This window comes from Camelus ferus, chromosome 15, assembly GCF_009834535.1.
Source record: "Camelus ferus isolate YT-003-E chromosome 15, BCGSAC_Cfer_1.0, whole genome shotgun sequence".
In the NCBI taxonomy this organism is placed as follows: Eukaryota; Metazoa; Chordata; class Mammalia; order Artiodactyla; family Camelidae; genus Camelus; species Camelus ferus.
The window spans coordinates 21,608,235-21,621,559 of NC_045710.1; the positions used below are offsets into that span (position 1 = coordinate 21,608,235).

General features: G+C 44.2%; 1 protein-coding gene across 2 annotated transcripts in view; it reads right to left on the bottom strand.

Moving 5' to 3' along the window:
• The window catches only part of CAPN13 (calpain 13), a 132,128-nt gene that overhangs the window by 42,715 nt on the left and 76,088 nt on the right, over positions 1-13,325 (bottom strand). For both annotated transcript variants that reach the window (XM_032497297.1, XM_014557942.2), the window contains 3 exons: positions 8,715-8,793; positions 6,188-6,303; positions 870-1,003 (listed from right to left, as the gene is read on the bottom strand). In XM_032497297.1, coding sequence (XP_032353188.1) covers positions 870-1,003; positions 6,188-6,303; positions 8,715-8,793 — 329 coding nt within the window. The remainder of the gene's footprint in view (positions 1-869; positions 1,004-6,187; positions 6,304-8,714; positions 8,794-13,325) is intronic.

The following is a 13,325-nucleotide window of genomic DNA, read 5'->3' on the forward strand; positions in this document are numbered from 1 at the left end:
CTGACGTGCCCCCAGCCTGTGTGGGTCTCAATGACAGTGACTTCATACACACACAAGCTGATACACACACACGTACTCATGCACACATCCATGTGAGCCAGCCTGAGAGTCTGTTCCAGTGCCTAGCACAGTGCCTGGGCTATGGTAAAATGCACAATTAAATCTGCTGAATAAAAGCAACCCAAATTGTCTTTGTGAAACAAGTGACTTGGGGAGTGTACAAGACCTTGAGCTTGTTAACCTCAGAAGGTCACCCCTGACTCATGGTGTTGGGAGCGTATAATAAGAAGCAGCTCCCGCCCTGCCCCGATACACAAATGCAGTCTCACCGCAGCCACAGGAGGACCCTGGGTCACTGCTCAAATCAGTCCCATTGTTGGGGATGCCTCCCCCACGTACCTATCTCCTCTCCCCCTGTTGAAATCCTACCCATCCTTCAAGGTCTCACTCAATACACCTCCCGGTGCAGCCTCAGTTGACGTAGTGAGTCAGAAAGTCAGAAATGTTCTCTCTCTCCTCTGCCCTCTCAGTGGACTTTGACCATGACGTTATATTTTATTTGGGCCCGTACACCAGCCTGTGCAAAAGTATCAGGCAATGCCTCTCTCTGTCCAGCCCTGCCCTGCCTACCCCTCGCTATGTGTCTCTGGGTCCCTCCAAATAGCTCCAACACAGCCTTGCACACAGTGATTGTTTAGAGGATGCCTAGGGAGGTGGCAAAGGCTCCGATGCTCCCAGGGGCACTGCCTGCATTCAGCAGAGCTGCTAAAAGTCCTAGGGCTGGCTGGTGGGGAGCATCTGTCCGGGTAAGTGGCCAGGCAGGCAGGGCCAGCATCCAGGCCCTGGGCGGAGGGTGGGCCCATCCTTACTTGGCGTAGGCTTTCTCCAGCAGGCAGGGCCAGAACTCTTGTTTGTTGCAAGGCTCCACAAAGAGGTACTCCTCGTTCAGGACAGGCAGGCGATCGTCAATCACCACTTCCACCCACTGGCCACACTGCCAGAACTGGAGGGGAGAGAGAGGGGAATACATGCCTTAGTAGAACTGCAGCAGGAGGGAGCCCCTGGCCACCCAGCCCAGGCCAAAAGAAAACCCCCATCACCACATGACCTCCACAATGCCACAACGAAGTCTTTCCAGAACAAAATCCCAGCCCAGGTCGGTGAACAGGGGACCAGCCTGTCATCTCCAAGGACAGATGAGTCACAGATCAAGTTAATTAAGGAAAATACAGGCAGGGAGGAAGGAGACTTGGGTTCCAGCTGGACTTTGCTACGAACTCCTGCCTCACTTTGGCAAGTCCTTTGTGAGCTTCCAACACGTGGACCCCACAGGTCCACCTTGTGTACACAGTGGAGGTAGGGGGAGCGGATGCTGAACACCAAAGGAGAATGGGAGATGCAGAGAGCTGTGATGGGGAAGGAGAGTCTGCCAGGAGCTGAAGGTCTGAGGGAGGAGGCAGGATTCCAGCTGGAGACAAGGAGACAGGGAAGGCATCCCAGACGGTGGGGATGGTGTAGGCGGACGCCTGGAGGCCGAATGAACAGTGAGGTTGCTCAGGACTGAGCAGTTACAGCCTAGCTCTGGCCCTGCTCTCCTCATGACAGCAGGAATGAAGCGGGCTGGCGCTGCAACTGCTAACAGAGCAAACAAACCAGATGTTCCCCTCCGAAACAGACTGTTTTCAGCTTCAGCATTCAACTCTTAATGGTTCACCTGGGGACATCGCCAAATGAGGAAAATTCATAACAAAGCCAGCTTTTTGGAGTTTGTTCATTGGTCTCCCCTGCACTGGATAAGCAATAGGGCTTCCAGCTTCAGTAAGTCACAGGCAAGTCTCTGACAGGTGGGCTCAGAATAAAGCTGGGTGAATGCGATCGATCATCTGCTCGGCGGTGACAGGGAGCTATCCACCTGGCCTTGCCCACAGCTGGATGTCCCAGATGTGGGGCTACTGCATCCAGGAGGGGACACACTTTGAAAACAGAGATGGAGACCAAGACAGAGATGTCAGTGGCGACAAAACAAAGAAGATGTTCTCATAGTCTTTGATGAACCAGTGCCCTGGAGCTGGTTCCAGCACAGCTGTGGATCTGAGTCCCAGCTGCAATAAGAGGTACAGGAGCCAACAGGGATGCTATTACAGTGAAACATGTCGGAAGCACCAAGGAAGCTTATCTGAGCTCCTAGAAAGGGGTACTGGCAGGACAGACTAATTTGGATTTCGGGTTCAAGTGGATAGCAAGACGTATACACTGTCCGGTCAGTGGAGCTGTGCTCATGTGCTCATGTCCTGGTTTTGCCTTTAGTGACCCCAGCAAGAGATATTCAGGAAGACATTTAATTCTCTGTGACTCGGTTTTCTCATCTGTTAAATGGTGGTAAGAGTAAGAACTACCTCATCCTGTGACTGGGATCAGATCAGAGTGTGAAAGTGAGACCACAGTTTTGAAAGTAGGAACTGTTTTTCAATAGTCTTTTTGTTCAGCACCTAGGATGGTGCCTGGCACACAGTAGGCCATCGAGAAGAAGTGAGCCCTGGTTTGAATGAGCTCCTCTGGTTGGTTCCACTGGCTCTCGCATGTTCCCACACCAGTAATGCTCACCAGACTTGCTCTCCCTACACAAAGGGAACCTCAGATAAGATCATTGTTCCCAGAGAGAATGCAAATGGCCTGACTGGTGGTGAACCACTGAACTGTGGTTCCGGGTTCACTTCTCTGGGTGAGGAGGGCTGACATGTGGATCACATCTATTACACCCTTTAAGAAGCAGGTTGGAGCTATTAGGCCAATACCCAAGCACCTGAAGGAAATCAGAAGTGTTTGGGGCAAAGCATCCAAGTTGCCCTGGCACTGGGTCCTTTCCAGAGAGCAGTGCCCAAGCTCAGAAGGATGAGAAGAGATGTACAGAGGTCAGCACTGTAGCTGTTTCTGGGGAACTGTGGGACTTTCTTCACCACACAGAAGGGCAAAGTGTGTCCTGCCTAGACCTCAGTTTGTCCTTAACACCTGTCACTCCACCGACACTTGCAGCCCTCAGGTGAGCCCAGACACAGCTAAACCCTGCATCCTCTAGCTAACTCCTCAGTGTGATCCTTGGACCAGCAACATCAGCATCATCTGGGAGCTCGTTAGAAGACCTAGCTCGCAAATAATCAGACTTCAGAAGAGAGAACAGGATAAAAGAGGACACCCTGAGAAAAATAAAGGGAAACAGCTGAACAGAAAAAGGAGGCAGGTCTTCAGAATGAAAGGGCTCACTGAATTCCAGGCAAGATTAATTATAAAAAGGCATGTATCTGGACATATTCTAGAGAAGTTTCTGAGCCAAGGAGAGAGAGGGCCTCTTATAAACTTGTAATTTAAAAGAATATGCTGCATACAAGGTCAAGAGGATAGGTTAGCATTGGATTGTTCTTCTGCAACACTGGAAGGTACAAGACAATGGAAAAAAATGTTTACAGATTCTTAAGGAAAGGGATTATGATCCAAGAATCTTAAACCCAACTAAAATATTGTTCTTATGTAACAGCAAATGAAAAAACACTCATGTAATCTGAGAAAACTATTCAAGGAGCTACTCCTACCTAATGAGGATGAAATTAGAACAAAAATCTTAGTAAGGGAAAATGACGGGTGAAAGAAACAATAGTGAGCAATGAGATTTGAATGTGCTTCATGAGAAACATACTTGCAACATAATGAAAATGAAATTGATAGTGAAGGGATGAGCAAAGATATAATAGGAAATGTAAGTAACAGGAAGCTGGAGTAGTAATGTGAATATCATAAACAGGAATTCAAGGCTGGGAGTATTAAATGTAACAAAGAGGGGTATTGTGTAAGCTTTATGCCAACAGCCAGAAAGCAAGAACATAAATCTTTGAGCACCAAAGAATATAGCAGGAAAAGTATGAAGCCACAACACCTGAAAACCTAAGAGGAACCCTCTAAACTATAATGTTGGTGAAGGACTTTAATTCACCTCTTTTGGAATATGACAAATTAAACAGACAAAAAAATAAGCCAAGGTAAAAGAGATAATTGCAGATAATACAATCTGCAAATCAGAAAGCTTGATTCCATATATCAAACTCAGAACCACTGGGTAATACATATTCTTGTCGTATATCCATGGTACATTTATAAAAAAACTGTTCTGGACTTGTCCATAAATAAAAGTTTAATAACGTTCTAGACGTAGAGATTTTTATGAATTATATTTTCTGGTCATAATCTAATAAGTCTAAAACTTTACAACCAAGGGATGATCCCCTATAAAATGTAATCTAGTATATCAGAAATTGACACAACATTGTGAACAGACTATACTTCAATAAAAACTTAATCAAAACTAAAAACATATTATCTTAAAAATTAATAAAAGACATTTGATATTAAAACCTATAGATAAGATCTGAGAGCAGAATTTATAGCCTCAAAAGCTTTTATTATGAACAAAAAAACCCAGAATATTAAGTGTATAGTTTCAGAAAAAAAAAATCAGCCAAGAGAAAGTAAATAGGTATTAATAAAAATAAATCAAAATTAATTACATAGAAAACAAAATCCCAAAAGAAAAATAATAGAACAATGAAAATTGAAACGTTGAGTCATTCAAAATCCAATACAACATATTTGCTGGATTCAGAAAAGCTGGATTAGAAAAAGAGGAAAAATAAAAACACAATGTAGGGATTGATCGATAAAGTAGATTTAACTGCGGATTAGAAGGAATTGAACAAAATTTCAGAGAATGACATAAGTAACTTTGGGGCAATAAATTTGGAACTACAGAAGAAATAGTTGGTTCTCCTGGCAAAGTATAAATTTCAAGAACTAACTCCAGAAAAAATGAGAACCAAGCAGATCAATAGCTATTGAACATGCTGGAAGAGTTAAAGAAATCACACTTAAAAAGGAAGTAGGTCCAGAAAATTTAACTATTGCCTATTTTACTTTCAAAGACAAGATAATCAATGATTAACAACCATTGTACAAATTATTTCAGGTGAAAGTACGTAAATATCAATGGGTTCATATTAAAAAGCTAGCATAACTCAATAATAAAAACAACAAACAACTGGAAACTTAATTCTGCAAATGATATAGAGGCAAAAATTCTAATAAAATGTTTAGCAAATTGAATCCAACTTTAGCAAATTGATTAAAAGGATGGCAGACCAGGAAAGTATGTCACTAAAATCAAGAGAAGGCAGCATTTTGCTCTTGTCACTCCTATTCAAAATTGCAACATTCTAATTAACGCAACAAGGCAAAAGAGCAAAATAAGTTCTATAAATATCAAAAGAATAGACAAAACTATCTTTATTTGCAGATAATATCAGATGACCAAAAAAATCCAGACTCTACTAAAGAAAAAAATATTAGAACTAATAAAGGAATTTGGTAAGGTGGCTAGAGACACTTTAATATAAAATAAGGAATAGCTTTCCTTTTTTCAGCAACATCTAGTTAGAAAAATCATTCACATTAGCTACAAAATTGTAAAATATTTGAGAATACATTTATCAAGAAGAGGATAGCACCAATATCAAAACATAACTATAACATTTTATTGAAGAGCATAAAACTAGTTCTGAATAAATGGAAAGATAGAGGATGTTTTTGAAAAGGAATAATTATAATAATAAAAATGTAATTTTTCCAAATTAATAAATAAATTTAATGCTGCTCCACTCTGCATCTCAGTGGCTTTCCTTTTAATTAGAAACAATGATTTATAAATTCTCACAGAAGAACAAATGTGCAAGAATTACCAAGATAAAATATTTTTGAGGAAAGAATTATGAATAATGAAGGATAACTTATCTTACCAGATGTTACAATTCACTCTAAGGCTACTGTAATCAAAATAACAAGACATGGCCCAGGAATAGACAGACAAAATCTCAATGACGTCCAGGGCTCCTGATCAATGATTCTTTTTCTTTTGCTGATTGTTTCTACCATTTCTCTTTTATTTACATGAAAACATTTTAACTCTCATCTTCTCTATGTGCTGTCATATCATAAGCTCAAATCCTTTCTGAGAGCTAACCAGAGTAACTAACACATGAGTGTCTCTTCCACACCTCGGGCCGCTGCACCAAGAGAACATTCAAGACAGTCACCTCCCTGTGCTCCAGACAATCCCATTTAGGGAGCATCCCAGCAGCACACTCACCCGGAAACGGAAAATCCCCGCATATTGGTGTGAAAAGCTTTGGTCCGCTAGGATCCTCTGCAGATGCTGTGGGTTCTGTGTCAAGGAGCCCAGTGCTGCCAGGAACCAGCAGTCTCCTGCAAAAGGACAGAAGCTGACTGGACACACCTGAAAGTCCCACCGTATGCCTTTCACAGAGTCAGCACACTTCCTTCAGAATAATGTATTTTTTTTTCTGTCTGAGAGAGAATTGGGGAAAGGATTCACTAGTCAGTTTCAAGCAAAATAGAGAAGGAACAAGATAGTTCCAATTAAGACAGAGGTGATGGTGGTGGTTAAGGGGGGTGGTGGGGGTAATGGGAGTAGGGGTGGCAATGGGGTGGAGTAGTGATGGGGGTGGTGGGGGTGGTGATGGGTAGAGTAGTGATGGGGGTGGTAGGAGTGATAATGGGGATGATGGAGGTGATGGGAGTGGGGGTGGTGATGGGTGGCGTAGTGATGGGGTGGTGGGGGTGATAATAGGGGTGATGGGGGGAATTGGTGATGGGCGTTAGTGCTGGTGGTGGTGGTACCATGGTGATGGTACGGAGGTCAGGAGAGCCCCAGCCAGGCTTCAGCAGAGTTGATGGGCCAACTTGCCTTCCTTTCATTTGCCAGAGGTGCCCAGAGCTAAAATTTACAGCGAATTTTGTTGTCAGCATCAGTGGCAATGGTGCCCCCTACAACTGGGGAAAACAGATTTATGTATTTCTTTGCTAGTATTTATGCCGTTCCTACCCATGTCAGGGCCACTCTAAGCCCACACAAAGGTTCTCCCTCTCTTCCTCCTTGAGAAAAACATGGCCTTGAATTTCTCCTTAAAGGTCTCTGTGAGCTCTTTCAAGCATGCTCATCCCCTTCTCTTGAGTCTGCCCTCCGCCTTCACAACTTGTCTTGAGTTCCATTTCATACCAGTCCCCGTGCTGGGTGCAGAAGCCACAAAGACATCCTCAGAGAGGTCCCTTTCCAGTTAGGTGAGATCCTAAGAGGAGGTTAAGCTGGTGGGGGCGTTCCCCAACCCAGAAAGCAAACCAGGCAGCTTCTATTAACTTGGCCCAAGATGCCGTCATTCACCAGGTGATGTCCAGGTGCAAGGACATAAATTGGACACTGACATTTTGATAGTCACAAGGCTTGTTTATTTGATATGCATTCTAATTTTTCTCACTTATATTTTTGGGACTCCATATTGTAGAGTACTCATTTTTATTCAATAAATATATTCCTGTCTATAACTAATTTCAATACATAGCTTTTTTTTTCTATACATACTTTTTTCCTACTTAAAATTTTTTTGGGGGGTATGTATGTATGTATGTATGTATTTTAATGCAGGTACTAGGGATTGAACCCAGGACCTCATGCATGCTAAGTATGTGCTCTACCACTGAGCTATACCCTCCCCCTTCAATACATAGCCTTTTTTAATTTTTTTGTATATGTATATTTTTATTGATATATGACTGAAGAATTATGCTATACACCACAAATACATAGCTTTTAAAGTGACCGCATATGAAGACAAAAACCTCATCATGCCCAAGAAATTTTCGTCTTCCATGGAGATCAAGAACTGCAGAATCTATATGGCATGTCACATGTAAAGTCCCTTAATTACAAGCATAGTAACCCAGGTAATACAGTCCAGTAATTAACCAAGATACTGTCTTGCCTATGCAGGTAAGGTAGACTGTGCACTGGGTTGGAGCAATGTTTATAATTAAGGGAAACTGACATTTTAAGGACATAGAGTCTGTTCTCAGAAGGGTTGCTGTCTTATTTTGCTGTGTCTCCCAGCTCCATGTCCACATTCCCCTCCCAGGCAGTCCCGCCCCTTCATTCCTAGATTTCTTGCTCAGAGGGGTGGCCTAGCCATACCTGAAACTGCCCCGGGGCCTCCCTTCAAGGCAGGCCCTCCTCTCCCATCCATATTCCTCAGCAGCAACTTTGCCCTGTGGCTGTCTGGTGGGTGGGAAGGAGTCCAACAGACCTGGATTCAAACCCAGCTCTGTTATATATTGCTTATGTGACATTAAAGACATGATTTTATCTCTCAGAGGCCTCGTTTCCACATATATCAAATGGAGGTGTTGCAAGGTGTTAATGAAATAGCACATGCAAAGTATCTCGTACAGCCTTGCAGAAGTTCAGTAAACATTTGCTTCCCTGGGTCTCTCGTTCCTTCCCATTTTCCAGCAACTGATGTTTCTCTCTACTCAGCGCTTATATTAAACCCTGTGCCTATTTTCTTTTTTTTTTTTTTTTTTTTGATAATTCCTTCCCCCAAAGAGCTCTGTATATCCACTGCTGAGCCGACTTGAAGGCTGAAGGACTGGGTATGAGGAGTCCGTCCACAGCCACATGGAGAGTACCAGCCTCACCTCCTTAGAAGCTGGGCAGCACGCTGTGGGTCTAGATGGACACCCCTCTTCTCTCCTCCCTACCTGGAGGCTGACTTTGGGCAGCTTGCCTCAATCTAAGGCCAGGAAGGAGGAGGCTGAGTTCTTACCTGCCTCTCCTTGTCGGATGTCGAATCTGCTGGCACCTTCCAGGATGAAATGAGGCTCTGATTTACCCTTCAATAAATCCTTAGAAAAGAGGGGGAAAAGCCATGAGCATCTTTCATTCCTCTGTCTTCCCGTGTGGTACCCAACACATCACTCACCTTGTCTTTGAGGGGTAGAGGTTACATCTTAAAGAGGTATTTAAAATTCGAGTTAGGAAAGCTCCCCCTCATCCTTCAGGTTTTATTGCTAACAGCAAGGCAGATGTCAAAGGGGTGTATATATAACTGACCAGATAAGCCATAAATGCATAATCACACAGCACGAAGAGATAAGGGCTCGGGATCCTTACATCAAATGATCAGCCATCGTGGTCTCAGCAGCAGTGCTTTATTAAGAATTTATAAACAATCAAAAAAGAATAGAATGCATTTATTAGAGGAAACTTTTATAAGCATAGTAACACTTCCCTTGTGAAATGTCACCTCCCAGAAGTCAGCGTAGACATTCTGGGCTCCAGGTTCAAGTCCAGCCAAGTGCTGTACAGGAGGCAGAATGTGCATGCCTCTGGTCTTGGCCCACTCCCCAGCTAGTGCACAGACTGATTCTAGAAGACCTGAGCTCAAGCAGCCTCTAGGTGTTTCTGCTCCCCGGAGCCCATACGATTATCTTCAGCATCTTCCCTGGGAAGTCCTTCCTGGATTTCCATTTGTGTATGAATCTGTATAATTTGGTCATTGTTCCTGTATCGTTTCTTTTCACATTGACAAATACATGCTCAGAAAAGAGGGCTGCAAAGTAGAAATGGATTCTTCTGCTCAACAGCCACGAACGCATGGAGTTCTGTGCCTCGTGAGATCTGCCAGCCCTCTCCTCTTTCGTCAACTGCTGATTTCCTGGTGGAGCCACCAAGGGGCAAACAAAGGTGTGCGATGTCTGCAAACACGTCAGTCCACCCACCCCACCAGACCTCCTTCCACCACCTTCTCTGTAAATAACCGGCTCTCTCTGATGGCCAGGAGCGGGGTGCTCAGGTCCAGGCCCTCGGGTTGGCTCTCAGGTCTGGATGACCCTCTGCTGTGCCCTTGGCTATGCAGAACTTGAGTCTCTCCCATCACAAACAGGAAGGATAGTACTCCCCGCAGGGCCGTGGACGGAGTGACTCTCCCAGTGTCAACACAACGCGGGGCACTGCAGTGGCTCTAGCTGTCCCCTCCCCTTCTACCGGAAAAGGGAACTCAAGGCCAGCTGAAGATCCTCCAAGCACAGAAATTAACAATGAGTGTAAAAGCCATCGTGTTTGGGATGGGGATCAAAGACAATGTGGCTCAGCTCTCTTGACCCAACCAAGGCTGCAGCTTCACCGTCTGCTCTCAGTTGACCCCTGATGATGGGCAGAGGAGGGGCGGGTGGGCTGAGAGTCAGCTCCGATGGGCCTAGTGTGGACTTCTGCTCTGCATTTCATCCTAGGTGACCTTGAGTAACTTCCTTTATTTTGCTGAGCCTCAGTTTCTTCATGTGTAAAATGGGAGATTCAAATGAGAAAGCCACCAGGGCCATTTCCAAAACCTTATTAGCCACTGTTAACCAAACCTCACTGAGGACTAGATAGCTTCATTCACCATTTTCCCCAGACAGACTTGCAAAGCACGAGTCTCTGCATATTACAAATGAGGAAGGATGCGAAATACTTAGCATGGTGTCCTTCACGGTACCTGTTCAATAAATATTGATTCCCTTCTTCGGTAATATTTGTGAAATTAAAAAGACCATTCTCATAGATAAATCTAGCGCCTCAAATGCATTCACTATTAAACGAGAGAGAATAAAAACATGAATGAAGCAGCCCACTTATAGATAGTAGTGGAAGGAAGTGATAAAGAGAACAACTGGTGAATTACAAAAGAGAAAAACAGCAAGACCAGAAAAGCAAATATGTTATACTTGGGGAGAAGGTTTACTTAGGCCCAGTCTTTGGCTAATATGGTAGAGAAATCCAAATAAAATTAGAAATAGAAAGGAGGTTTTAGCAATATAAAAAGATGATGTAAAAATATGATGCTAATCAATTTAAACATACTGATGATTTTCTGACAAAAATGAACATGGCCTAAATGATCCAAGTTGATAAATAACTTGAAAATCAATAATCTTGGAATAGTATTTTTAAATGATCAAAGGATACCTCCCTAATATCTCTGTCAAGGCGTCTAAGTACACATGATTTTCTTGTTGAGGTCTCCCAAACTTTCAGGGAATAAACAATTCCTGTGTCACTTAGTTTCAGTGTTTAAAAAGGAAAAAAAAAAATCCTGCTACCATTAAGAAGTCAGCACAGCCTGAATGCCCAGCCTGAGAGAGAGAAAACACACACACACACACACACACACACACACCATACTGAAATAAATACCCAGCAAACGAATCAATAACCAATTTATACAACCAACCATCAAGAAAGGTTTGCCATAGAAATGCAGGATGTCATGATGGTTTCCTATCAGGATACCTAATTATATAAAATGGCATTTACGTGGGCCAAAGGAGAAAACTGACATCTTTCCAATAAATGTCATGAAGATGTTTGATAAATGCAAAACAACTTTCTCTGATTTACCCGAAATAATAAAATTGAAAATGAAAAAAACCCCAAATTTTTGCTAATTGGGAACAGAAGGATACTTCAATGCTATGAAAATTATATGGCAATTATTTCACATCAAAAGTCAACCATCAACATCCAGTTCATGGGCAAACACTGGAATTGTGTGCGTCAAAGTTGGGCACAGAACTAACGTTTTTATGTCCTGTCCTGAGCTGCCTGTTCCTTCCTCACCCTGGGCTTTAGAGGGGTCCTGGGTGAGCCAGAAAGAGCAAAGGGAGGACGAGACAGAATTTACACCCAGAAGCATCTCAGTCTGCCAGGCTGACTTTCCGAGACCAGGCGCACAGAGAAAATAGGTCAAGATGTTTGGGAAGATCAAATACCCTGGCTCTGGGCAGGTCCCCTGTCACTCGGTGGGCTGGGCACACCAAGGCAGTGAGTGATTGTGATAAGACTGGCAGTGGGCAGAGTCCCCACCCCGGGTGACTCAGATCACCCAGGGTTTCGCAGACATGGAGACTGCTGGATGCCGCCTCCCATGACGTGGATTGGGTAGGTCAGCTGGAGGGACAGTTTCAGGAGTCGCACAGCTCCTGGGGTGATTCTGACGCCCAGCCAGGGCAAAGTGTAGGTTCAGAGAGGTTGAGTGATCTATTCTTGATCCCACAGGAAGCAGGCTATCAATCAGGCACTCCACCCCACCCCATAGTGCCTTCCCCATGGACCACACCAGCAGACTTCATCGTTATCTGATTCTGGGGGATGGGCTGGCCCTTTGACGTCTCTGCCACATCATTTGTCCAGGAAGAAGCTGTGATGTTCATTTTATGTGTCAACTCAACTGGCTCAGGGGTTCCCAGCTATTTGGCTACATGTTATTTCTAAGTGTGTCTGAAGACTGTTTCCAGATGAAAAGAGCACTTTAATCAGTGGACTCAGTAGAGCAGACTGTCCTCCCCAACATCAATAAGCATCATCCAATCTACTGAGGGCTTGAATAGAACAAAAGGGAGGGGAAGGGAGAATTCACTCCTTCTCTGCTGACTACTCAGCTAGGACACTGGTGCTCTCCCTCCCTGGGACTGCGAATTACATCATCAGCCCCCTGGTTCTAAGGCCTTCCCACTTGGACTAAACTTGGCCATCCGTTTTCCTGGGTCTCCAGCTTGCAGATAGCAGATTGTGGGACTTTCTAGCCTCCATAATCACGTGTGCCGATTCCTTATAATAAATCTATCAATAAGATAGATTTATATGGTTCCTATTGGTTATATCCTATAGGAGATCTGCACCTCTCCCTCTCCCCCTCCCACCCACACCCATCCCTATATCTGAAGTGGTACCCAACCAGGCACTCTCCTACAATCATCTCTGGAGGTGTCTCTTCTAACGTGACATCACTTTGTATGTTTTGGACAATGATTTCTGCATTCTTTCCAAAGGCTCCTCAGGCCCCTTCGCCAGATGGTGTGCTGCTCTTGGATGAGAAAACACCAGGTTTAGTGTCTTGGCGTTGAGACACAGGCCCTTTCAGAGGGTGGCCAGAGTTCAGGCTGGGCCAGGTGGCAGCGTCACTCCCTTTTCTATTTCTGCTCGAGAGCTTTGCTTTATTGGAATCAAAGTTCTTTGGCTCAATGGCAATTGGCTGTTGGCATATTCTCTTTCTGTCGCCTTCTGTTACCTGTTGCCTTCACAACCTAATTCATAGCACCACTTTGTTAACCCCCTCCTTTCCAGAATAACTCATTTTAGTCCCAAGGTGAATCATTTCCAGTAAATGGTCCTTTCGGAAACTTGGCTCTGGCTACTTGGAAGATGAACATTGTTGCCTGGGTAGGCAATGCATCATTCTGGGATGGCCACAGGCCAGAATCACAGTGGGGCTGGATACTGAGCCCTGAGCACCCATCTGACAGCATGTTTTGGGCCCACGGCCCACTCTTCAGTTGAGCAGTGCAATGTTTTTCACTAAAGAATAGGGACAAAGATGAAATTTCAATCTCTCAGTCTG